The 26,710-nt window shown below is 45.9% G+C and overlaps 2 protein-coding genes across 5 annotated transcripts; one reads left to right on the top strand and one right to left on the bottom strand.

The window, feature by feature from the left end:
- Positions 1–333: 333 nt before the first annotated feature.
- RETREG3 (reticulophagy regulator family member 3) lies at positions 334–21,315 on the bottom strand. 4 transcript variants are annotated; one of them, XM_032616800.1, is made up of 11 exons: positions 21,018–21,151; positions 18,012–18,057; positions 16,484–16,512; positions 9,309–9,415; positions 7,557–7,587; positions 6,500–6,626; positions 5,777–5,861; positions 4,835–4,972; positions 3,708–3,790; positions 2,929–3,061; positions 334–2,524 (listed from the first exon to the last, which is right to left on the bottom strand). In XM_032616800.1, the coding sequence occupies exons 4-11, from the start codon at positions 9,361–9,363 to the stop codon at positions 2,067–2,069; spliced, it is 1,110 nt and encodes a 369-aa protein (XP_032472691.1). In that variant the 5' UTR covers positions 9,364–9,415; positions 16,484–16,512; positions 18,012–18,057; positions 21,018–21,151; the 3' UTR covers positions 334–2,066. The 4 variants fall into 4 exon arrangements, with proteins under 4 accessions (XP_032472691.1, XP_032472689.1, XP_032472690.1 ...); XM_032616798.1 differs by lacking the exon at positions 16,484–16,512 and having other exon boundaries at positions 21,018–21,315; XM_032616799.1 differs by lacking the exon at positions 16,484–16,512 and having other exon boundaries at positions 18,012–18,050; positions 21,018–21,141.
- Positions 21,316–21,547: 232 nt separating this feature from the next.
- TUBG1 (tubulin gamma 1) lies at positions 21,548–26,252 on the top strand. Its single transcript, XM_032618074.1, has 11 exons — positions 21,548–21,685; positions 22,004–22,116; positions 22,321–22,488; positions 23,352–23,420; positions 23,708–23,787; positions 24,212–24,338; positions 24,562–24,648; positions 24,749–24,898; positions 25,297–25,449; positions 25,533–25,694; positions 25,863–26,252. The coding sequence occupies exons 1-11, from the start codon at positions 21,637–21,639 to the stop codon at positions 26,058–26,060; spliced, it is 1,356 nt and encodes a 451-aa protein (XP_032473965.1). The 5' UTR covers positions 21,548–21,636; the 3' UTR covers positions 26,061–26,252.
- Positions 26,253–26,710: the final 458 nt, after the last annotated feature.

Genomic DNA, 26,710 nt, shown 5'->3' on the forward strand with positions numbered 1-26,710 from the left:
AAGCTTCTATTACCTAAAATCTCATTAGCCATTGAAACCTGTGCTTGTCTTCACACGTTTAGGGGACAATATTAAGAATTAGAAATGACGGAACTGCAGGCTAGATGCCAGCCGAAAGTGCCGGTTCTGCTCACATCTGGGCTCTCCTGGAGAGGGGAAGTAGCCTCCCACCATGGTGATTGTCCTGGCCATCACAGAAGGAAAAACAGGGATGGGCAGGTGGGTCCCTCACACATGGGCTTCCTCTTTTGAGGCTATCACCTCCTCAAATTAATATCATCTCAGATTAACAAGACCTATCAAAGGATAAGGCACCATTCAACATCAGTCTCTTAAAAGATTGTTCTCATACAAGATTTATTCCCCAGCACCCCTCCCTCCCTCATCCCCATCCCAATTCACAGTGGAGGACTAAGGAGGTTCAGAGCAGGATCCGCAGGTACAAGAAACACCATCCAAAGATTTTGCTCTCCTTCCTTCCCTCCCTCTTGCCAATTCCCAAGGCCCGAAGCTAAACACACTCATGCAAACACACAAAGTCCCACTCCTTTCCCACACCTGTTTTTTCCACATCAGAGCTCACTTGTAAGACATCTGGGCTCTGGGAAGAGAGAAGGTATCCAAAGTCTGTTTGAGAACACTAAAGTGGGGAGAGGCCGTTATCCTAACCTTCCACAAAGGGAAGTGACTATGAATCAGACACCTAGCTCTTCTCCCTTCTCACCGTTGACTGTTTTCACTCCTTGGCCTCTACCTTGTCCATCAACCAAGAGCAAACATGTTAGCACACTCCCACCTGCAGCACGTGAAAATGGGCTCTGTCCAACATCCCTCACCCAGCTACAGGGGTGTTGGGGGAGTGGTCCCTGAGGATCAGCAAAGGGTTAATGCAGAGGGAAAGAGGACAGAAGAGTTCAGCTTGAGCTCTGATTGGGGAGGCACAGGTTTAGAACTAATGACCTTTTAAAGTTTTTGTCTCACATGATTTTATCAGGGGCAGTAAAACAGATACCCTTTACTGGGGTCTCTGCTGATTATAGACACATTCTTGCTAACTGGGCTCATCCTTAAAAGAAGCCCTGCCAAACTGGGAAGGAGTTGAAAACAAAATTATTAAAGGAGCTGAACAAGGAGTAAGAATAGCTGGTGCAAGAAGAGCTGGTGGCTCCTGGGATGAATGCCACTGAGCCATTTGTAAAGTGCTACTCTGACATTGCCCATGTGGGACTATTGCTTCTCCAAAGGAGGAGCAGGGGAAGGAACAGGAACATGGAAATGGGTATGGTATGGTATTGCTTTGCTCACTGCTCAGGCTGATGGGCAAATGGAGCCAGGGGTTAGCAGCACCAAAAATAACCAGGCAGCTCCAAAAGATTCAGTGAGACCATGAGATATCGAGGCACTCACCCTCCCAGCCAGCTGACCCCATGGCCCAAAGTAATGTAGAAGAGGCCCACCCCCACCTCATGTTCACATTCGTAAATTTCACAAGCAATATTTTGGAGCACTGGAGGTTAGGCCTCAAGAAATGAGGATGGGCTGGGGCAGAGGGAACAGGCCTGCTCTGCAGAACCAAAGGACAAGCTTGCTTAGAAAAAGGCAAATCAAAGCATGGCTTAGCAAAAGAGGAAGATGACAGTGTAACTCTCCCAGCTGCCTGACTTGGAGCTCTCGGCAGATGATAAAGGGGGGAAGGAAGGAAGGGATCTATCACTGAGGGCTTCTGAGCACCCATACTTAGAAGCACACAGCAGCATCCCCTCAAAAGGGAACCAATACCCCTGACTACTTTGTTCCCCAGAAATACCACCATCCTGATGGAGAGAAGTGTCCCTCAGGGGAGCACATTCTCACATCAGTGACTTGAGCTCAGAAGTCAGTGTCCAGCTGGTGGCAGAGGAGTGAGTGTCCTCTCTCATCAGGCCTCTGCTCATCTGCCAGGCTACTGAGCACACACATATAATTCAGGGGCTGGGACCTGGGTTCTTCCCTTGCCCCTTCACCTTAAGTGGAATGGGGAGCAAAAAAAACCTAAACCACAATGACCCCCAAGGGGAGTCTCTGCCTCAGTGGCTCCTGGAACTGGCAGGGTCCAGCTGATTCAGCTCCGACTGGTCCAGAAGTTCAAAGTCATCCCCCTCAGCATCAGTGTCCAGGTCTGAACTGGGGGCCCGGAGGACACCTCTTGTGGCTCTCCGGGGAGGTAGGCCAGCAGGGCCTGGCTGGGAGGCCCCTGACAGGGCCAGCTGGATCATGCCCTGGGAGACCAGGCTAGCAAGGTTGCTGGTGAGGTTGGATCCTGCAGGCAGGGCACCAAGCAAAAGCTCTGGCAGTGCAGCCTCGTCCCGGCTGGCAGGGGGGCCCTGAGGCTCCTCGGCCCCTGGTGGGGAACGGTACATCAAGCTGGGCATCCCGATGCTGGTATCGTCCTCATCATCCAGGCCAGCAGGATCCACATTAATGGAAGGAAAGTCTGGAAGGTCTCTGGCAAAGGATTCCTCTGGATCACTGTGACCATCTAGGTCTGGGAGAACAGAGGAGTGTCTGAGACATGGCAACTGCCTGGCCTTCCTATGCCCTAGCCCCACCAAGTCATCTCCAAGTAACCAGATGTTTCCACCCTGGATTTCTGGCACCGGTCAGCTTTCCCCCTCCACTTATAGACTGCTGTGACCTCTACCGGCCAGAGAACTCCCCCTTTCTTCCTCTGCTATGTCCCCCATAAGCCGAGAATCTGAGGCTACTAAGGGACTGAGGATTTCTAGGAGAGCAGCAGTGCCACCTGGCTGGAGCCATACCCCTATAGCTGCTCTGCCACCTGATCCACAGCTCAGAAAACAGGAAAAGCGGGGGCAGCATCCCCGCTGCCCGGGAAGCTGAGAGGCAACAGTCAGGGCCCATAGCAACTTGGGCCCAAGGTTCCTCTACCTTCAGAGCCTTCTGTGAGAGGTGTCTGGCCCCGTGAAAGATTGAATGTGCCGTTGTCTGTACAGGAGACCTCGGCATCCGAGTGCTCTGAGTCTGTGATGGCCAATTCCCTGGCAACAGTAGAATCATCCAGCTTAGGAAAAGAAAAGACCAACATGCCTGAAGAGATGGTGCCATGAGAAACGAGCGCAGTTCCCTAGTTACAGCTTCACCAGTGAGCTGGCCCTAAAGGCTACCTTAAGGCCAACAGTGTAACCAGGCATGCATGGGGACCTGAGTCAAAATCTTGACCCCTTTTAGGCTGCTCCCCCAGGGAAAACACCCTTTTTCATCAGTCTTGAGCACAGGAAGGAAAGCAGTCTTGGGTGTCAGCCAGCCACTTACTCTTAAGCAAATAACTGATCCAGAGAATACTTTTCACAAGTGGCCAGGAGGATACACACATCGCCTGACCTAAGGCAAGCTGGGCTGTTTAAAAAATGATCACGCCAGTTGCAGAAGTTCTGCCATGATGGCAGGGGTTAAAAGGAGGCATGGAAGAGGGTATGCTGGTCATCATGCTCAAACTGAGATTCTACATACAAAGTCCCAATATAAAACTAGCTTCTCTCCTCACTGCTCTTGGGGCAGTGAGGTCCTTGGAAAAGGGCAAGAAGCTGGGTCCCTGGAGAGCCCACAGGGAGCTTGAAAACCTGGTTACTGTCTAAACATGAGTGCCAGATGGTTAAAAAGGAGCTAAAAAAAACTGGGCAGCGATGCAGCTCCCACACCCAAGATACCTGAGGACAGAAGGCAGCGAGCTCCTCTTCACTGTCACTGTGGTTGTCCCCAGCACGTTCTGGGTGTAGACCTCTGCGGCGCACTATGTGGAAAGAGCAAAAACGCCTTGACACCTTCCCTTGAGGGGAAACCCCTGTCCCCTTCGGATTTCAAAGGCATAAAATCAGAACACGAGAATGAACCCCCTAAGCCTACATAACAATGCCTGAGGGAGGAGCTGCTGAGCCTAAGTGGCAAGGTAAGCTGATAACACAGGAGAAAGACCTCTCTTCCAACATCCCTCCCTTTTTGTTCTGGTCAGATATCAACTACCAGGCTTGTCAACAACTCTCAGGATCAGCTAGGGACAGACCAGATGTCAATGTGTAAAGCGGGCACTGTCACAGAGAGGGCAAAGGGAGATGCCCCACCTGGGCTGAATCAGCCTTTTGAGGACTGGTACTATTCAACTGGCTGCGTTAGGGGGAGCTGGGCCTTGGTGCCCATGTGCAGGGCTCTTAGAAGGCCAGGGTTTAATGAAAACCCAACCTGACCATACCATAAAAGAGAGGGAAAAGTTCGCACGACTGTCACTCGTGTGTTGGAAGATCCTGGGCTAGTACACTTCTGGCTTCTGAAGCCAGTTTTAAATTACTTTTGGAAGGCAGCTTTCAGTACTGAATGGAGACCGAGCTTAGGAGTTTGAAAGACCTGCTCTGCCATTTACTAACCGTGAGCTTCAGTTTCCTCAACCAGAAACTCAACCAGAAAAAGATAATACCACCCTCTTCTCAAGGTTGTTATAAACATTAAATAAGACAACGTATGCAGAGCAGCCAGCACATGGGACGTGCTTCATAAAAAGAAGCTAACACTGGGAATGTCTTCACTGTCTGTCTTTTAGTTGACTTGGGAGAACTTTTCTCGTTATTTGTTTAAAATGGGAGCGTCTAGAATTCCAAACGGGAAAAACTAGTAAGCCTGCATAGATTTCCCTGGAATAGAAGGTCACTTTTACCACCAACCCCCCACATACCAACCACATCCCACTTCTCCATGTTCAAGGACCTATTATGTCAGACCTACGGGCTTCTCCTTCTCCTCCCCAAATTGTCCAAGTGAAAGGAAGCTTCCCCTTGACACTTACATTGTCTCTCTCTCTGCTTGGACATCATGTAGCCACGGACACTGAAGTCCAGCCGCTGCAGAGCTGGCTTCAGTCGTACACACACTCGATCCCACAGTCGGTGGTACACAGCAAGGGGCCACATCATGACAGTGACAACTGAGAGGAGTGGGAAAGAGTGGCAAAATGGAGAAAGGGCTGCATGAAACAGTCCTGACTGTCCCTCTGCTATCGTGTCCTTAGGGCTTGGACACAATAAATTCTAATTCTGCTGGTCATCTTCACAGATGTGAAGGTTCCGGAGGGCAGAGACTTCCGCAGTCACCTACAGGGCTGTGCATAGCAGAGCACATGCTGACACATCGAGGGCAGAACCAGGCAGTGCTGTCACTTGCATATGGGTGTTGCTGAGCCATAAATAAGGCCAAACGGTAACAATGCCTCAGCAAATACACAACAAATCATGTGAGCTTCTGATATATAATGGCCAGGGCCATCACTACTCAGTTCTTCCAGCCTCAAGCAGACAGAGTTCATGCCAATATGAAGCAACTAAATTTAAAGAACTGTGCTCCAGGGGGAAAAAAAGTGCTCCAGGGTAAACAGAACCTAGTAGAGGATCCCCCAAGTGTTATGTTCTACTGCTATACAATACACTGACTCTAAAAATTCCCTCCTGAAATAGGGACAGACAGTCCTTTATAGCTGATAACACAATATATGTTAGTGGACCCTCATCAGTTTCTAAAGCTGACTTGGTAAGAAAAGGACTTTATATGGGGGGAACCTGATACAGGTAAGAAGAAAGATATTTTCATGACACTAAACAGGACATGAAAATATAAAAAGGTCATTTCCTGGAGAACCAAAATATAAAAGTCCTCTCCCTAAACCCAGAGTTAGCTATGGCTGGAAAAGCTATGAGGAGGGTAAGCTTGTGGGGGAGGTATATACCATACTTACGAATTAAGTAGGAGAGCAGGAGCCCAGGGATGTAGCGGCCCAAGACAGCCAAAAAGGTCAGTATCCCACAGCTCAGCAAGCAGAACTGGGGGCGTCAGGAAACAGTATTAAGCTTCTGCTATACGGCAGGGGACTGGGTTGGGCATGGGGGGCGGCTAAGATGGAGATGTGATAGAAATGATTCTTTATGACCTCTGAGTAAAGCATGGACATGTCAGAATGACATGTACCTAGCTACTGTTGCATCCAGTGGTGATTCTGTTTGGGAGGAAAGGGAGGATGTCCACTTCTATTCAAACTCTTCTCACATGGCTAACCCCACAGGGCCGCACCTTTCATGCTGGCAAATTGGTTTGAATAGGACTCAGCCAAAAGTTCTCTCTGAAAACAAGTGTTGGTGGTGGACTTTTTACGTCAAAGTAAAATAAAATAAAAAACTCAACCACCTACCACATGTTTAATGACACAGAATGCACACAAGCAAGCTTTCTTTCCCATCTTGGGGCAAGAAGATGGCCTAATCCAAGTAGCAAGCACCCAAAGAAGGAATCATCAAGCTCTTGCCTTAGTCTTAGTCAGAAGCCCCTTCCTATGACTTCCCTCGTCTAGACAAACACCATGGTCTTTTCTTTCTTGAAGGAGGGTAGGTAGTAAAAGGGCTGTTTCAGTTTAGCATGAACTGAACTGAGAGCCAGAAATGAGAGTGAAAAAGGGAAGTCTTACCTTGCCTGGGTTTTGCTTTTTGAAAAGCAAAAGGTTCCTTATGAAAATGGTCCCACTAACCCAGACTTCAGCTACGTGGTAGCAGAGCTCGGGCACGCTGAGCAACCGAGGGTGCACAAAGCCCCAGCTATGGGAGAGAGAAGGGGGAGCTGTGAAAGGAGGGTGTTGAAGGTTCCCCCCGCATCTCACTGTGAAGGCAGCCGATCCTTCCGGTTTAAATAGGGTCTGGGAAGTGGCTAGTCCTGGTTGCTCTGGAGGTAAAGCATGACTTTCTTCTTGGCTCACCAGGTTGAAACTGGAATTTAAGGACTAGGAGGGCAGACTTGTTCTGACAACTCCACCCTATGAGCAAGCAGCCCAATCCACGTGTGTAAACCTGCCACCAGCTCCAAGGCCCTTTGTGCTTAAAAACATCTTTCCTGGGCTCAGACCATTGCAATTCACTGTGATTGCAATGCAGGGAAAAAAGTAAAGCACAGTCTGATACCACTGCTGCAGAGGTGAGAGGCAAAGGATGTGCCCCTGAGAGAGAAAACAAAGCAAAACCAAAATAAACCATGGCAAAGAAAATTCTTTGGGTCAAATATATGAGATGAATGAACTGAGAAATGAAAGCAGGAGCTGTAAGCCACAAGGGGAATCTTTGGCTTGCTGATGCCAGGAACCACTGTGTTTTCTGACCAGGAACTTGAAACAGCCAGAGGTTACAGAAAACACTAAATGACCTGGTATAAAAGCCAGGAGACAAATGAAGTAAGTTGCCTCTAAGTTTTCATACTAGAGCTGAATAATGCAGCCAATTCCTCGGTTATGGCAGGTTATGGGGCACTGTAATGCTTCTTTCTCAGAAACATCTTTTGTGAATATCACAGGACACTGGCCGTCTTAACATATTCCTTCCTGAACTTGAGGATTTGTTAAAATGATTATTTGCAACAGACTAGGTTCTCAGCTTATACTTTGTATCTAGAACATGGAGTTAACAACCTATAACCAGAATATTACAACAAGAGAATCAATCAGAGCAACGAAAAGGGATTTAATTAGGGTTCCATACCTCTCATTGTCTAACGCGTCGGGCCTTGGCACTACAACATTAAAACAAACACCAGCATTAGTTGGTAAGGAAAACTTAAACATGAAAATGTTAGGCTGTTGGTCTGATAGCTCAAGTTCTAATGGGTTTGGGGAAAAGGAAACAGTAATAGACGATAAAAAGGAGACACCATGTTATACTGCCAGAGTTAGGGAGCTGCAGACAAGGGAATGATGGCTGATGCCCGCTCTTTTCTCTGGTGGGATGGGGTGGGGATCCAAATGGAGCATTAGGGCCCCTTCTAATTACTACAGTTGAGAGCCAAGGCGCACATAAAAAAAGGTCCATCCCACCCCTCAAGTGTGTCTGGGTTGCGCGTACGCATCGATGTGTGCTAGGTTACGAAGGCATTATATGACTACTTCAACTCTAGAAACCTGCCTATTCTCTTTAAAAAGAGACCCATTAACTACAATCAATGATGTAAAGTCTTTTGACATTCACTAGCCATAAGACAGGTGGGTGAACTACCTGATTCCTTGAAGTCTCTCCAAAATAGGATGGGAATGTATTTAAAAGCTGTATACTCTGGTTTGAATATTCTGCCAACACTTCAAAATTACCATGTCCGACCTACATCAATTTTCCTCTCTCTCACTCCCCACCCAAACCAACTGCCCTGCCTGACGTTGCCTACATCTAACTGTAATGCCACTGCTACTCTCCTACCTTTGAAATCCCAAAGCTGCTGTTATCCCTTACTCTCCTAACCTCTATTTATCAGTTTGACGTGTCTTCCTTCTTCACAGCTCTCCAAGCCACCCATCGTTTGTTTCCACTGACACCTCTCTGACTACTTCTCACACAGATACAGCCAGAGTCTCCCTTCTTCGCCCTTTTCTCTTACCATGTGGTTGGGTAAAATGCTATCAAATTAATCTTTAATATCTTCTCAGCATATAGCTCTAATAAAAGAATTATCAGGGACCACCCACTATCTATAGGATAAAGGTTCTAAGCCTAACTTAAAGGCCCTTATAAAATCTAATCCCAACACACTTTATTTCCTAGCACTCCCTTTAATGACCTCTCCACTCCTGTGAAAATGATCAGTTCCCTGCCCTCAGGAGATGCTTTGCAGCTTCTGGTTCCTCAGACTAATCAAGCCTCTGACCCCCATAGAAACCCACTTATCTCTCTACCTGTCCAAATCTTTTGTTTCATTCAAGGCTTGAGCTAGGGCCAAAATACATGACAAACATACTGATCACATACTGCACTGTGACATCTCTGGTGCTGTTCTGTAACTTTTCTTATGTTTACGTTATGTATCATCTTGGATAAAAGGAACCATATCTTAGAGGACTTTATCTAAGTCATAATACCTAACTTAGTGCTTTGCAAATAAACAATTTAAAAGAAATTCCAGAAGCAAATTGATACTGTCTTGGTAATGATGTAGTACCCAGTGAGGAGAATTATTTTTTAACAACTTGAGGACTATTTATTCCTCAGGCCAATTATGAGGGCAAGAATATCTCAGGTGGCGGATACAGATTTCCTAAGCTTAATAAACAATGAGGAGGACAGAACTCAGCTCTAAGGAACTACAGATGGGGCACTAGCCCTTCAAACGTCTCCTAAAGCAAATAATTCAGACTTCAAAAGATATTCCCAGCTCCACATACTCTCCCCAAACCCCCTAAAACTAAAGGTAAAAATGACAGAAAAGCCATTTCCGGTTCAGATTGTTCTAAATGCTACCAGACTTACCTTTTATTTCAGGCCAGATTTTGCTCTTCCATTGATCTATACACACAATGATCATTGAGCTGAATGCAAGTAAAAACACAAAACGAAGGGATGTCAGAGCAAAGAACCTAAAGAGAAGGAAGAACAGAAGATCATTATCCAATTAAGCTAATTTCAGAAAAGACCATATGTGCACCACTGGTCCTGCGGTAAACAGACTTAAGTGTTAGTTATACACCTTGGGAAAAATCACTTAAACTTTCTGGACTTCAGCTATTTCACCTATGGTGCAGAGATAATAATTTGCTTCTGTAAAGGCAGAGGACTAAACCAAATAACCTCTTAAAGCCCATTTCAACTTTCAAGCCTGTGATTCTATTAATATCAAGGAGAAATTCATTCTTTGTTTTTGTTTTTGCCACACAGCACGGCTTGTGGGATCTTAGTTCCCTGACCAGGGATTGAACCTGGGCCCTCATCAGGGAAAAACGCAGAATCCTAACCACTGGACGGCCAGGGAATTCCCGAAATTCATTCTTGTACTGACCAAGTTGTTTTGATGAAAGCAAACATCGTTCTACCAAATTAGACCCTGGTTCAGGGCAACAAACTGACAGACATGCACTAAAGAGCACCTAATTTAATTAGATATCCTTTTACAGAGGAAGGAACTAAGGCTCAAAAAAGTAAAGCGAGTTGGTCAAGGTCACACAGAAAGTGAGCACTGAAGCTACATCTAAAAGCCAGTTCTCCAGAATTAACACCAACCCTTCTCAAACTCTTCCCGAAAAATTGAAAAAGAGAGAACACTTCTTGATTCATTTAATGAGGGCAACATTACTGTGGTACCAAAGTCAGACAAAAACACTACAAGAAAACTAAAGTATATTGATACCTATGAATATAGATGCAAAAATCCTCAATAAAATATTCAAAACGCATTCAGCAGCATATTAAAAGGACTACACACCATGACCAATTCCTGGGATTTACTCCAGGAATGCAAGGGTGGTTCAACATACAAAAACTCAACAGTTGTATCACATTAAGAGAATAAAGGACGAGCTAGTTCTTATTAGAAGGCATCAACCATAAAGAGATATTTACAAAAAATCTGGGAAATCTGAACACTGACAGTACATCTGAAGATATTAAGGAATTATTGTAATTTTGGGGCTATGATGTTACGGAAGTTATGCTTTTAAAGAGTCCTTATCTTTTAGAAATACATACTAAAATATTTATGAATGAAATGATATCTGGGATTTGTGTCAAAACAATAGTTTGGCAAGGGAAAGGGTGTGAAAGAAGAGGAAACAAGATTGACTATGAGTTGATAATTGCTGAAGCTGGATGATGAGTACTTGAGATTATTTATGCTATTCTCTCTACCTCTATATATTTAAAATCTTTCACAATAAAAATTGTTTTTCAAAAAAAGCTAGTTCTTATGAGTCTTTCTATGATCCAACTCTAAAGCCTTTAGGGCAATGCCCTGTACAGTGTCTGTAGTCCAGTGACGTTACCAGACTGTGAGGAAATAAGTATAAAAATTGAAAGTAAGAATTTAGCAATTTGACCAAGTAATTTTGAATCTAAGGGTATATTTGGGCTTGTATTTTGTATGCATTTTAAACATATCTAGTAACTCATTTATACTGTATTTTACAAAAGTATTACTCAGAAATAGACTGGGGAAAACGACAACACTAGTCCTTCACTGCAGATCATTTGAGAAACAGTGTTCTAAGATCTTGAAGGAAGCCAAATGCACCACAAGAGGCGGTTCAGCAGGCATGGCTCTTAGACCGACTTGAGTTTGTTTCTCTGAACAGCCACTCTGAGTTGATGACCTTGAATAAATTAGCTTGACCTCTTTAAGCCTCAGTTTCCTCATCTATATGTGATGTTAACAATAACAAATCAGGAGATTTTCCTGGTGGTCCAGTGGTAAAGAATCCACCTTCCAATGTAGGTGACACAGGTTTGATCCCTGGTCGGGGAACTAAGATCCCACTTGCTGCGGGGGCAACTAAGCCTGCGCACCATAACTACTAAGCTCGCGCGCCTCAACTAGAGAGAGAAAAACGCACACGCCACAACTACAGAGAAGCCCACACACTGCAGTGAAAGACCCCTCATGCCTCAATGAAGATCCCACATGCTGCAGCTAAGACCCAATGCAGACAAATAAATAAATATTTTTTTAAAAAATAACAAATCATGCAAGATTATTTGTAGGTATTAGAAACAACATACTTAATCACTTATAGAAATATCATAGTTGGGCTTCCCTGGTGGCAGAGAGGTTAAGAATCCGCCTGCCAATGCAGGGGACACAGGTTCGAGCCCTGGCCTGGGAAGATCCCACATGCTGCGGAGGAACTAAGCGTGCGCCACCACTACTGAGCCCACGTGCCACAACTACTGAAGCCTGCGCGCGTAGAGCCCATGCTCCGCAACAAGAGAAGCCACGAGAATGAGAAGCCTGCACACCACAAAGAAGAGTAGCCCCCACTCACCGCAACTAAAGAAAGCCCAGGCACAGCAACGAAGACCCAACAAACACAGCCATAAATAAATAAATAAATAAATAAATAAATAAATTTATTTAAAAAAAGGAAAGGAACAGAGAACTAGAAAAGCAGCAAGAAAACAACTAACAAAATTTTTAAAAAATATCATAGTTGATCTTGCTAAAAAGACAAGAAAATACAAGGCACCTAATATATGCCTAATGTATGTCCTATTCAGTTTTACAATGTAGAAGTGTCGTTAGCTATCATCACAGCAACTGATCAAACAAGAGTAAGGATGACCAAGAGTTGGTTATAAATGACCTCTTCTCTCAACACATGACCTAATGACATATTCACAGAACACCATACTAAGAGTATAATCCTTACATTAAAAAAAAAAAAAGCTTTATCTGTATCTATGAATACGTATATGCAAGCAGGAATTGTCAGAGGAACTTTAATTTTGGTCTCTAGACGTTTCTGCACTGTTTTCAATAAACATGAATCTATGTCACATAATTTTTTAAACTATACAAAGAATGAGGGATGGAAGAAACCAAGAACTTAGAAATCCAGTCATTAATGACAACCCTATTCCAATATTTCCACTCCATCACTTGAAGGATACTGTAATTATATATGAGATTACAGAATGAAAGTAGTTTAATAGATTTAAGCCTCTAGAGCTGCCCCAGGCCATTAATCTTCTCTCCAAAGCCAGTTCATCATCCCAACAAACAAGGAAATTTAACAAGGCCAAGGAGAAGGGCTCGAGGGCATCCTGCTCCCCAGTGCTGCTGCTTCCATGTCCCAGCAGTAGGATGTGTGGCTGGACTGTTTTCTCTGGAGTACTGGAAAGGGCTCTCTGGGGAGGCAATCCAGGCTGTCTGCAATCTCTGCTTCCCAAATCATGATTACTAACACAAATATAAACTGGGGTAGGGAAAGGATACTAAGCTCTCCTAAGAAAGGTCAGTTTTCCAAAGATGATGGCAATAAAAATAGTGTTTCTCCAAGAGCTGGACTATTTTAGTAACCTGTTAGAGCCCCCACCTATGCTTCAACTCAGTTCAAACATTTATTAATTGCCTATTATATGCTGAGGCCTTGTGGTAAGTAGGCCAATTACAGAAAAGAGTAAAACATGGACCATACTCTCAAGTGTATTTAAGTCAGTACGTGTTTGTAATATAGCATGACAAGTTAACGGTAACAAAGAGGACATCTAAGCTGGGATTTGAAAGATTAATGGTTAAGACAACAGGGCAAAAGGATGCGGGGAAAGAGAGGACATTCAGATAGGGAGAAGAGCCAGCTGGAATGACGTATTTAGGGAACTACAAGTAGTATGATAGAACTGGAACTTAAAGAACAGAGGGAGGGGATGAGTATGGGGAGAGAGGCAGAAGTCAGATCATGAAGGGCCTTTCATGACAAAGGGTACTGGATTTTATCCTGCAGATAAAGTTGAATCAGCAAAGAGTTTTACAAAGGGTATATTTTCTGGATCATGAAGGCTGAAACTGTGCGCATCTTCTTGAACCAGATTAATCCTGGTCCATAATTCAATTTTAGAGCCAGATATAAGATAACCTTTCCTTGAACAAGCCAATGCAGAAACTTAAGAGGAAGAAGAGTTTTTCTGTGTGGTGCAAAATAACAATTCTTGGAAAAACAGCTTCTTCCATATAGATAAAATCTTAATTAATGGAAAGACCACCTCAAACCACTAGAGTTACCTCTCCAAGGTAACCAGACAATTAATATCAAATATTATTAAGTCCCTTAGGGGGTCTATCAAATATAAAAGAATATGGATAAGTGTGTGCTCCTTTCCTTCAGCCCTCAATACTAAATTCTTAAACAAAAAGGAAATATCAATCTCAGATGCATGTGTTTGGGATATACTAAAGTCACATTACTTTTATTTTATGGCGGTAACTTGGAAGCCGACCTGTAAAAAAACCTCTGCAACTATGTACAAGGACAAGACAAAATTGAAGATAAAGTACTTGTGAGATTGGTATAGGTAAGGAATGAAGAAAAATAAGAGAGGATTCCTCTGGATTAGTTTAGTCCTGCAACGTCTATTCACGCAGGCCAAAAAATTCACATGCAGATATGTGTACAAGTTTGATAAGACAACATGCAAAACATTTTTCAGCAACTATAATCAGCATGAGAACTTTCCAATTTAGCAAAGATAACTACAAATGCAGTCAACTCTGGATATTCACATGTGATTTATTTAATTTGGTTACTGCCCATAGCCCATTACTCCTTCTACCCATTGTAGGCTCACAATAGACTTTTCCTTAATATTTATTTTTTCATATTTCTAAAGGCAAGCATGTTTACAGGAGAAATTTTAGAAAATATAATTACTAATTAAGGAAGAAAATAAAAATAATTAGTACACTATCACCTGTATGAAACAGTCTTGCCAATAAAAAAAAATTTTTTTTTTGAAACTAAATCTGATCAAGACTCTAGATTTAGCTACCAATTTACAGGAAATACACAGAGGAGCACAGGGGAACATGTTACGCCACAGGGATGTAATCAGCAAAATTCAATCTGCAGGACACTTTACAGGACAAACTGGTTTCTTCAACAGATAAATTGCAGAGGAAAAAAGACTGAAAGGGAAGCAACAGAGTAAAAGAGATGCTAAAAACAGAACAATCGGTCACAATATGTGGACTGCATTTGGATGCTAACCCCAAAGAACTGTTGAAAAAACAAAGTGACATTTATGAGAAAATTTGAACACTGACTGGAGCCATTAATTTTTTACATGTGATAATGGTAGTGATTTTTTTAAAAAATCTTTATTTTTCAGGGTCACATACTGAAATACTTAAGAGATTAAATGACATGACGTCTAGGATTTCCCTCAAAACAAGAAAGGAAGCAGAAAAGAACTGGGGTATGGAAGACACAAAACTGGCCATGAATTGAAAAATTTTAAAGCTGGGTACAATTGTAATACATACTATTATTCTGACTGCTTACGTATATGTTTTTAATTTTTCATAGTAAAAAGTTTAAAAAATAACCTATTATCTACACACATACCCTAAAATGGCAACAGAGGTTCTTCATTTAAAAAAATATTCAAATATAAAAACTCCATGGAAGTATATAGAATATCTGGTTTAAAAACCTCCTCCTTCATTTAAAAATACATAGGCATGTTTTCCTTCATCACCAGAAAAGCACCACAACTTGAAAATGATTACATCATACACAGATACAATTAGGTTTTTTTTTTTTTTTTTTTTTTTTGGCTGCACTGGGTCTTCCTTGATGCACGCGGGCTTCTCTAGTTGCGGTGAGCAGGGGCTACTCTTTGTTGCGGTACGTGGGCTTCTCATTGCAGTGGCTTCTCTTGTTGTGGAGCACAGGCTCTAGGCGCGCAGGCTTCAGTAGTTGTGGCAGGCAGGCTCAGTAGTTGTGGCTCGTGGGCTCTAGAGCGCAGGCTCAGTAGTAGTGGCGCACAGGCTTAGTTGCTCTGCGGCATGTTGGATCTTCCCAGACCAGGGCTCAAACCCCTGTCTCCTGCATTGGCAGGAGGATTCTTAACCACTGCGCCACCAGGGAAGCCCCTACAATTAGTTTTCTAAACCTTTCCCTAATTGAACTGAGATGTTTCCAATTTTTGATGTAATAAAGCTGAACTAATATCACTGAGCATAAATCTTTGACCTTATTTATGATTAACCACTTTAAATAGAAGTACTAGGTCAAAAAGCATTAACTTTTTTTTTGTAACAGTATTATTGAGATACAGTTTGCATACCATAAAATGTATCCTTTCAAACTAATTCAATGTTTTTAGTATATTCAGAGTTGTGTGACTATCACCATTATCTAATTTAGAACATTTTGATCACCCCTAAAAGAAACCCATGCCCATTAGCAATCACTTCCCATTTCTCCCAGCCCCTGAAAAGGTAATAACTTTTTAAGTATCTTAATACATGTTGCTAAATTACTTTCCAGAAAGTCTGTTGAATTTATGTTCCTATCAACAATAAACCAGTTTTTCCATATTGTGCCCGGAATTAAATACTATCATTTTTAAAAACCTAATAGGCAGAAATTAGTAACTCACTGCCACTTATATTAGAATTTTTTATTACTAATACATAAAAATTTATATATCCATTGATTTATTATTATTTGGGTTTTTTTGTCTTTTTATAAACCGTCCATCCCCTTTATTATGGGCTAAAATCCAATTAATTATCAGTCTAAATAGAATACTCCTTGGAAAAACAATCTGGTGTCCAGAAAAATCATGAGAAATTTCAAAAATAAACAATTTTTCTGAGGTCAAATATACCATGGATCCTCATCATTAGTACAGATAAATTAAAGTTTGTTATAATCATAAACAAAAGAAAGATCCCAAGTCTATTTTCAATCAAAGAAGACACTATTTCTGGGTTCCTTTGTTATTATGGAGTAAGCTTCTCTCAGTGGCACTTCGAACAAAGCATCCCATCCTATAGGGACAGAAAGCCCACTATTGTACAGCACTTGTGGCTGTCTGCTTAATGAGCCAGTCACTGGTAAGTCAGAATGAAAAAAAATTAACCCAACCAATATCATGTAGATAGTTGTTGCTTGCACAAAACCAGAAATGAAACCAGCTAGCTGCAAATGACCTACCTTATGTTAATGGACAGAAAACACCCAACCTATAAAAAAATAAATTAAATAAAATTCAAAAAAAAAAAAAGAAAGCACCCAACCTTATAATCAGAAGAGATAAAAACCGATGGCAAAAGAGAGGCAAAAAAAAAAAAAAGTAAGCCAAGGCATCTCTGGGAGTCTTCCTTGCTATCAAAAGCAACAAGATGGGCTTCCCTGGTGGCTCAGTGGTTGAGAGTCCGCCTGCCGATGCAGGGGACACGGGTTCGTGCCCCGGTCTGGCAAGATCCCACATGCCACGGAGCGGCTGGGCCCGTGAGCCATGGCCGCTGAACCTGCGCATCCGGAGCCTGTGCTCTGCAACGGGAGAGGCCACAACAGTGAGAGGCCCGCGTACCGCAAAAAAAAAAAAAAAAAAAGGAACAAGAACCCTCCAAAACTATCATCAGAAACATTTGCTCAATAAGATTTCATCTGAAATTTGACGTGTAGATTTTTTTTTTTCACAGAACAAATGTTTCTACTTAAATAGGCCCTCCCTTCCATCCCCTATCTCTCACTATTACTTTTTACTCAAATTCTAACTTTTAAAAAATATTTATTTATTTATTTATGTGGCTGCGTCTGGTCTTAGTTGCGGCACACAGGATCTTTAGTTGCTGCATGCGGGATCTTTTAGTTGCAGCATGTGGGCTCTTAGCTGCGGCATGCGGGATGTAGTTCGCTGACCAGGGATCAAATCCCGGCCCCCTACATTGGGAGCACTGAGTCTTAACCACTGGACCACCAGGGAAGTCCCTCAAATTCTAACCTTTTAGATCAGCATTGCGGTATACCTTTAATCACTTCTCCGGTCATTTTTTTGTGGGGGGGGGGACACGGCGGGGATTGGTTAACTCAGACTAGTGACTGTAAAAGCAGATCCCAACAGAGATCTTAACAAAAAAACAGCTTGTGGATTGCTCTAAATCAATATTCCTAATTTAAAGACCATCTAGAATCACAGACTGCTAAAAACTGAAAAGGAGCTCAGCAGTCATCTAGCCCTCCTTGAACCATATGTACTTCATAGGAGGCGGTGAGAAGGCTTAGAGTTCACACACATTTCCAGGGCTCCTTTGTCCTCCTCCCCTTACCTTGTGAGTCAAACTAAAAAGTTACTGAAACTCTTCTTTTCTGATCCTGTCACGACAGACTTTTGCTGACTCATATTCTTCCCCCAAATCATTCATTTACAGGTGGTGCTGAGGCTAATGAAAATATAGGCTATTGATAAGGAAGGCCTGACATTTCTGTTATTACACTAGAGAAAATAACATGTAAGTGACCAGAAGCAATATAGGCTGGAAGATCTCTAATATGATCACTATAATTTTTCTGGAACCTGAAAATAAGAGTGAAAGCCTTGAAATACTATAGGAGCAAAGCATCTACATCTATCCCTATCTTTTATGTTGTTTTTTATTAATATGTAAGAGGGCACATTCACAGGTATGGAAAAACCTCAAATGAGAAGACAGAACACTGAAAGTTAAGAGCTACCTACCTGAATTCTGATGATTTGTTTGTATTCCTATCCAGTCTTCTAATACCTCAAAATGCATAAAACACCTCAGTTAATGACATATCATTATTCAAAACAAATAATGCAAGAAAAGTAAAATGTTTCAGATTTGATTTTTCTCTGACCTGAGCTAATGGATCCACCTGTGTTTCCTAAATTGCTTTTTTAAATAAAGTGAGAACAAAGCAGTTACTCTTCAACACTCCTAGGCAAAACGTCAACACCCACATTCAATTTGATGCTACTGGAATGTGAAGTCTAACTTTTATTTTGAACCTCACGCTACCTTCCAAGGAAGCTCATATCCTAAAACAAACAATCCTGTGAATTCCAATGCTAAAACGACCCTAGCCTCTGGGGTCAGTCATTTTGTACCCTTCACAGGTATGAGTCCTCTCCAAAAATGGCATACCCAATTGCTCTTTCATTCTCAAGAGTCACACCCTCATTTTGCTACATCTCTCCCTCAGCTACTTAGAGCCTGATGGGAACGTAACACGAGTAACTGCATTCTGGATACACAACAGGCAAGCTACCAGGAAATGCCAGAGATAAAGACCAATCACACTGATGCTTTAAGAGACTCAGAGTAGGTAAAGGGGATCTGAGTTAGATTCTAAACACAGCATATTAGTAAACTTAAGTATATACTATTGGGAGCCAGTAAATTAAAGATAACTAACATTTAAAGATGTGTCTCAGAGCGGCTCCTTATGTGCAGACCTCAACCCCACATTCTACTTTGAAAATCTCTCTCAGGCAAGGCGGATGTGGAAAGCCCTCTCTTCAAAAATAACAACATACATGCTACTGATCTATTTGCATTAATAAACCCTTGGTTTCTCAGGATTCATTTAAATCCTGATAAAGTTTTTATATATCAGTCACACTCTGACACAAACTGGTTTATGATCAACTTTTTCCTGGGAGTACAAACCCAATGTAGGAAATGAAGTTCTGACTAAACGGTCTGGGGTTAGAGGTTGGGATGGGGAGGTGAGAGGAAAAGAAGAAAAGGTCATTTTGGAAAATGCTCCAGAATGAGGTGCTACAGTTAAGGTTTTTGACAGACAGCCAAGGAGAGAAGTAGGCACCTGGGGATCAAGGAAGAAACACTATCAAAAATAAATGAAGGGGCTTCACTGGTGGCGCAGTGGTTGAGAGTCCGCCTGCCGATGCAGGGGACACGGGTTCGTGCCCCCGTCCGGGAAGATCCCACATGCCGCGGAGCAGCTGGGCCCGTGAGCCATGGCCGCTGAGCCTGCGCGTCCGGAGGCTGCGCATCCAGAGCCTGTGCTCCGTAACAGGAGAGGCCACAACAGTGAGAGGCTCGCGTACCGCAAAAAAAAATATATATATAAATAAATAAATGAAGAGGGGCAGGGGACACGGGTTCGAGCCCTGGTCCGGGAAGATCCCACATGCCACGGAGTAACTAAGCCCGTGCGCCACAACTACTAAGCTTGCACTCTAGAGCCCACGAGCCACAACTACTGAAGCCTGTGCGCCTAGAGCCCATGCTCTGCAACAAGAGAAGCCACCGCAATGAGAAGCCCGCACAACACAACGAAGAGTAGCCCCCCCTCGCCACAACTAGAGAACGCCCACACCCAGCAACGAAGACCCAAAGCAGCCAAAAATAAATAAATTAAGGAAAAAAAGAACCCTCTTTAAAAAAGTCATGAGGGACACAAAATAATTTAAAAATAAATGAATGAAAGAAGAATGCTGTAGAAGTTTATCATCAAGTTTGCTCAAGACTCTAGAAGCAACAACTGCTGTGACACCTCTAACCTGAGTCTCCTTCAAACTGTGAGAGGATTAATGTAATAAGCACCAGTGTGTCTTCCTGTCAATGAACTTGGAATTATTCATTTTGCTCCAGCTCACTGAAAGTCTTCTTTCAGACAAAGGATAATAAATGTTTTGGTTTTAAAACCAAGAATTTCAAGAGGAAATGTATTTTTAGCAAAAGTAATTTTGTTTTGGAAACACACACTTTGTTCTGTTTCAGACTTATCCAGAACAGCTTTATTTCACTCAGCTGTAGAAGCCACCCTACACTTCAGTTCCCTTGGAATCTGATCAATAATACTTCCCTAGTTATTAATAAATCCAAACTCTGCTTGGCAGATCTTAGGAAGACCTAAGTCCACTTTAGGTGATGACAACTCAGAGAAGCAGCAGTTCCATTTTCACAGAGCATGACACAGACAGATTCTTAAAGCATACTTGTAGCCCCACTTTTCCAGCTCAGGAAAATACACACACTATTAGACACCCTCAATTTCCCTGGCTATAAACCATGGCTAAGGATGCCTCTCTAATTCCCTGTAACAGGGAAGACTTGCCGTCATACGTGACTTTGAAACGGCTGAAATCTCACAATCACTATTTCATAACTATTCTTTAAAAGCTTACAATTTTCTTTCAAGTTGCAGCTATGGAGGCTCTCACGGACGCTCAGACTTCGCAAACTTCCCGAGTGGGCGAAAGGATATCTATCTAACATGCTAATTCAGATCGCTCAAGTTTGTTTTCTTATCACACCTATGTATACCTTTTCAAGAGCTCACGCCTCACGCATCTACCCCAACAATAATTACTAAAATCCCTGGAGACAGTCTTCAAACCACTGTTGAGCAGACAAGAGAAGGGAGGTGATGGCCTTAACGGGACACAGCTTCCCCTGGCTAAAATGAGGCGCCCTCGCTCACTGCGAGCGGCTCAAGATGTTACTAGAAGCTCCTGCCAGATGTGCGGGGCGAGGGTGCGGGAGCAGGTAAAGCACGGGAAACAACTGGAAGGCCCTGGGGAGAACTGCGGTGCTAAAGCCGCAGGCGGGAAGCAGTGGAAGGTGAGGCAAAATTAGGCAGGTATAGGAAGGAGCCAATGCAGCGAAGAAAATAAGGGGGGCGAGAGATAGAGCCTTAGAGAAACCTGACGAATTCGCGCCTCGGAGGGTTTCCGAGGATCCAGTTCTCTCACCAGAAAGCCGCGTTCAGCCCCAGGCACCACAGGGCGCTCCTGGCTGGCCGCTCCCACACCAGGGCTGCCTGCACCCGGCTCAGCAGAGGCTCGTAAGGCCCCAGCACCTCCACCAGGGCCCGCTGCGCCGCCTCAACCTGCTGGTCACGCTCCCAGGAGCCTGACATACTGCGGCGGCCCCTGAAAGTCTGCCCCGAAGCTGGGCCTGGGGCCACGACCACCCCCTCAGCCTCCGCCATCTCCCCCCCGGCAGCCACAACATCCGGGGCCACGGCTCGACAGTCACAATAACACCAACTGCGCAGGTGCAAGATTCGGCGGGAAGGCCGCTTCCCTCCACAGTGCGCCTGCGCGTAGGGTCTAACTCCTGTCCACCCAGAGGGAAGAACGCTGCGTCAAAGTACGTCCCCGGCGCCCCAATCAGGAGCCGCGCACGCGCAGTCTGCAAGACTGAAACCAAGTGATTAAGGAAGTGCGGTCGGCAGAACTCAGTTCTCATTGGAGCGAAGAATGTTCGTGGGCGGAGCGAGTTGTTTGGCGCCTGCGTCGTCCGGCTAGCGGGCTAGCGAGCCGCGGCTGGGCTGGCGGGAGCGGCTGCAACGCAGGTGCCTGAGGAGCGATGCCGAGGGAGATCATCACCCTACAGCTGGGCCAGTGCGGCAATCAGAGTAAGCGAACCTCCGGCCCCTCCACTAGCCAGGTTCCTTAGGTTCTATGGGATCTCGCTGTGGGATCCTGGACTCCATCGGCCCTTCCCAGAATCGTAGTTCTCCGAAAGGCAGGACATACCTGACCCAGTGTCCAGTTGCCCAACCCCGAGGGGCCGTCCCCTGCTCAGTCGCTGACATACAGCCCTTTCCTCTGACACGGGAGACTCCCGAAGCTTGAATTCCTATCCCTGGACCCAGGCGCTCAGTCCCCGCTCCTAGCTGGAACCTGCCCAGACCTAGATATCCTCTTTCTCCCCCGCCCGCCCCTCCCCACAGTTGGGTTCGAGTTCTGGAAACAGCTGTGCGCCGAGCATGGTATCAGCCCCGAGGGCATCGTGGAGGAGTTCGCCACCGAAGGCACTGACCGCAAGGACGTCTTTTTCTACCAGGTGCCCCCAGCGACTTGGCCCGGGCCGGTAGTGGCCCAGGGGGCCTGAAGGGAAGGGCAGTGGCTTGGTACTGGAAACCCGCTGGGCAGAGGAGCCAGGGCGGCTGGCTTGAAGAGGGAGGGCAGGCAAGAGCCAGAGTTGGGAGGACTGGAGGAGTGGGTGGGCCCGAGCTTATTGGGCCCGATCCTGGACTCCCCTTGACAGGCGGACGATGAGCACTACATCCCCAGGGCGGTGCTGCTGGACCTGGAGCCGCGGGTGATCCATTCCATCCTCAATTCCCCCTATGCCAAGCTCTACAACCCAGAGAACATCTACCTGTCAGAGCATGGAGGAGGAGCTGGCAACAACTGGGCCAGCGGATTCTCCCAGGTCATTTGCTGTTCCTTGGCAGAACAACTCCATTCCCGTGTGGGGACAGGCCCTATGACTTCCTAGAGAGAGATGAACCAGATGGAGGATGTGTGACTGTAGAGAGAGAGACATGGCTGAGGGGAGTTCTAAGCCAACTCTGTAATATTGTTAAGAAACTGTACTAGCTAGTGCTGTGTGCCAGGCCATACTAAGTGCTTTACGTATATTAACTTATTTAAACCTCCCAACAACCCTATAGGTAGGTTCTACAGGTCCACAGGCTCTGTGAGTTTCCAGAATTTAAAAAACCCTCTGAAACCAAAAGACGATTTATAACAACTCATTTAGCAGCAAAACCAAATCTCAATGGAGACAAGTTATTTTATAGTTTCTTTGTAACTTATTGTCACTACTCATAACTTCCATTGCAGAAATATTAATGTATTTGATTAGCACCCCTCAGACCCCCACTGGCATTTTACTTGGTACGTATTATACATTCTATGTTGCCTTCCTAGATCTGAAATACTTGAATTCCAAAACGTAACTGGCCCCAAGAATTTTAGATAAGGAACTGTGGACCTGTATTAGTACCTTCATTATACAGATGAGGAAACTGAGGTATAGATGAAGTAACCTGCCCAGAGTCACCCAGCCAACTAGAACTAGAGCTAATATAGGAACCCAGGCAGTCTGGATGTAGAGGGCCTGCTTGTAACCGCTAGGCTGTACTACCTCTCAGTGCAAATAAAAAGCAGGACCACTGTGCTCATAAAAAGGACTTTTAGGTGCTATAAGGAGAATCGAGGGTGGCTCTTCTGAGGTCAGAGTCCTTGTCCCTTAGTCCTGTCCCACTCTGACACCCCCCCATGTCTGTACAGGGAGAGAAGATCCATGAGGACATTTTTGACATCATAGACCGGGAGGCAGATGGCAGTGACAGTCTAGAGGTGAGTGTCTCAGGAATGCTGGTGGGAGCCAACATGGGGAAGGCTCAGCAACACCCTTTAGAAGCCACCTGTTAGGTACGAGACCTTCCCATGTACCCTTTGCATTGGTCAGAAGCCACAGGGCCTTGCTGGAAACAAGGCAGAATCTCCTAAGCTGCATATGTGTGGCGGGGAGGGAAGTGGAGGAGAGGGCCTGGGAAGATAGGAGTCCAAGAAATTATGAGATGGGTCCAGTTTGAAATCCTGCCACTAGATATGTAGACACTGTCGGCCCCTTCCCCATACAGGGCTTCGTGCTGTGTCACTCCATCGCTGGGGGAACAGGCTCTGGCCTGGGCTCCTACCTGTTAGAACGGCTCAACGACAGGTAAGTCTGTGTTTTGAGGGGCTGGGAGGATTTGGTTTCCCAGGTGACTGGGAGGCCCTCCAGATAAACCTTCCTATTTCCTGGAGCAGGAAAGGGCCCTTCTATTCCCTCCTGTATTGAGGAAAGACAAGGTACAATGACCAAGAACCCAATCACACTCCCAGTGGTTGGAAATGGAGTCTAGCATCTCAGCCTTAGATTATAATTCAAGGAGTATGGCCGGTTTGGAATTAGAACCCTAGGTCCTAAGATGTCTCTCTACCCTTCCCCGCTTTGGGGTTACAGACTTCCAAAAGTCAAGTCTCCCTTCTCTGCTGTTCTGTGACCCCACCCAAATTTCCCCACCCTGACAGTCATTGGAAACCCCAAGTTTACCAAGCCTCCAGTCTGTTGCCCTTGACCATCCTCTCTCAAACACCACTAGGTACCCCAAAAAGTTGGTGCAGACATACTCGGTGTTCCCCAATCAGGACGAGATGAGCGATGTGGTGGTCCAGCCCTACAACTCACTGCTCACGCTCAAGAGGCTGACCCAGAACGCAGACTGTGTGGTGAGTCCTGGATTCTCCCTTCTCCACTCCCAACCTTCCTATTTTATCATTTTCATGCATTTTTAAATGTCCATTTGGGACCTTCCTGTGCCCCAGTCCTGTTCAAGTCCCTTTTGGATGGGTCTTTCTGGCGCCAAGGAAATTAAGCTTCAGAGCCCAGAATCAGGCAGAGCTCCTGTCCTTTCTGGCCCCATAAATCTGTCACCCTCTTCGGTCCCCCCAGGTGGTGCTGGACAACACAGCCCTGAACCGGATCGCCACAGACCGCCTGCACATCCAGAACCCATCCTTCTCTCAGATCAACCAGCTGGTGAGCCCTCACTCCTAGACTCCTTTGGACTGGAACCCCGCCATCGGGGGAAGGGAGGCCTCCCAAGACAAGGCCCTTGACACAGCACCCCTGTCCCCAGGTGTCCACCATCATGTCGGCCAGCACCACCACCCTGCGCTACCCCGGCTACATGAACAACGACCTCATCGGCCTCATCGCCTCGCTCATTCCCACACCACGGCTGCACTTCCTCATGACCGGCTACACACCCCTCACCACGGACCAGTCGGTAAGAGCAGCCCGCAGGCCCAGCAGGCCCTGACTTGCCTTTCTCTTTCCCTGCTGCACCCGGAGCCGCCCCGTGCGGCCCCCAGAGGCCCTGCGCTCAGGGACTGGCACAGGCTGGGCGACCTCCTGGCTGACTTGCGCTCCTCTCGCCTCTGCCTGTGGCTCCCTGCAGGGCCCGGGCTGCGCGGGGTCCGCTGATGCTCCTGCACGAGGGCGTGAGTTTGCTGAGCTCGGGAGGACTGAGATCCCTGACCCCACAGCAGAGGCTCGGCGTGGGCCAGAATCTAAGGACACTCCCCACAGAGGCCAAACTACCCCGAGTCTGACGGGGACGTGTGTGGCCTACTGCTCTCTGTCCACGCGTTTCTCGACTGTGCCCTGTGGCCACTGTCCCCTCAGGTGGCCAGCGTGAGGAAGACCACGGTCCTGGATGTCATGAGGAGGCTCCTGCAGCCCAAGAACGTGATGGTGTCCACGGGCCGGGACCGCCAGACCAACCACTGCTACATCGCCATCCTCAACATCATCCAGGGGGAGGTGGACCCCACCCAGGTAGGTGAGGCCCCTTCGTTCTACCCCCAGAGCCCACAGGGGTAGAGGAGAGGCTACCACCACCACTCCTGTGCCCACCCCAGGTCCACAAGAGCCTGCAGAGGATCCGGGAACGGAAGTTGGCCAACTTCATCCCCTGGGGCCCAGCCAGCATCCAGGTGGCCCTGTCCAGGAAGTCGCCCTACCTGCCTTCTGCCCACAGGGTCAGCGGGCTCATGATGGCCAACCACACCAGCATCTCCTCGGTGAGTCTCACAGTTGGCACATAAGTATTGTCCTGGTTGTGCCGCACCCCTGCTGCCCCTGCTCCTGGCTTTTTTACTGTGGAGATAGCCCCGCCTTGGTTCCCTGGCTCTCTGAGCCATGTTGTTCGCTGAGGTTCTTTGTGACCCCTGCTTTCTGCACACCCCAAGCTCTTCGAGCGGACCTGTCGCCAGTACGACAAGCTGCGGAAGCGGGAGGCCTTCCTGGAGCAGTTCCGCAAGGAGGACATCTTCAAGGAGAACTTTGACGAGCTGGACACGTCCAGGGAGGTCGTGCAGGAGCTCATTGATGAGTACCATGCAGCCACGCGGCCCGACTACATCTCCTGGGGCACCCAGGAGCAGTGAGTCCTCAGGATGGGGACCCTCATCTGCCTTACTGGTTGGCCCAGGCCCCACCTGCCTGACCAGCCCCTCAGAGCACAGATCAGGGACCTCGTACCTCTTTCTTGTAAACATACAAGTACATGGCCAGGAGACACATGTACTTCTCCTCTTTTGAGACTATTTATGTTTAATAAAGCACTGGCTATAAATCAAGTCACTGGTCTCTTGGAAGCCTTGGAGAACTGGGGGAGGTGGGTGCCTGTTCTTTCTCCATCGTTCTGACAGGGTCTTCCTCTACCTCCTACACCTTCAACTGTAAGCAAACGGCCTCCCCTAGCTTTTCCTCCTCCCGCCCAGTATTGGAGAACATGGGTGAGGTTGACCCACCTGAGACGTTCCTTTCCAGGACAAAAAGGTCCACAAATACTGCCTTGCCCTCTATCTGACACTCCACGTCCCAGTTCCCTCCCACCCCTCCCTGTATGGTGACCATTCCATCAGGTTCACTTTCCCACATCAGAGTGTTCTCTTGGTCGTCACAGCAGCAGGCCTGTGGCCACCACCCTCACCACCAAGCTCTGGACAAGCAATAGAGTCAGCCCAAGTGCCTTTAATCTTTTTGCAGGCAGAGCAGTGACAGAAAGCCAGTCCGGGAGAGCCCTGGTCAGGCA

Source organism: Phocoena sinus, chromosome 20 (genome assembly GCF_008692025.1).
Source record: "Phocoena sinus isolate mPhoSin1 chromosome 20, mPhoSin1.pri, whole genome shotgun sequence".
NCBI lineage: Eukaryota > Metazoa > Chordata > Mammalia > Artiodactyla > Phocoenidae > Phocoena > Phocoena sinus.

Coding starts and splice junctions, on each gene's coding strand:
- RETREG3 (XM_032616797.1), bottom strand. CDS start 21,256: ATGGCGGAGGCTGAGGGGGTGGTCGTGGCCCCAGGCCCAGCTTCGGGG. Junction 9,416..21,017: donor GGGCTGAACGCGGCTTTCTG/GTGAGAGAACTG, acceptor CCTTCTCTTTAG/GTTCTTTGCTCTGACATCCC. Junction 6,627..7,556: donor GACGCGTTAGACAATGAGAG/GTATGGAACCCT, acceptor TCTCTCCCATAG/CTGGGGCTTTGTGCACCCTC.
- TUBG1 (XM_032618074.1), top strand. CDS start 21,637: ATGCCGAGGGAGATCATCACCCTACAGCTGGGCCAGTGCGGCAATCAG. Junction 24,649..24,748: donor TCTCTCAGATCAACCAGCTG/GTGAGCCCTCAC, acceptor CCCTGTCCCCAG/GTGTCCACCATCATGTCGGC. Junction 25,695..25,862: donor ACCACACCAGCATCTCCTCG/GTGAGTCTCACA, acceptor GCACACCCCAAG/CTCTTCGAGCGGACCTGTCG.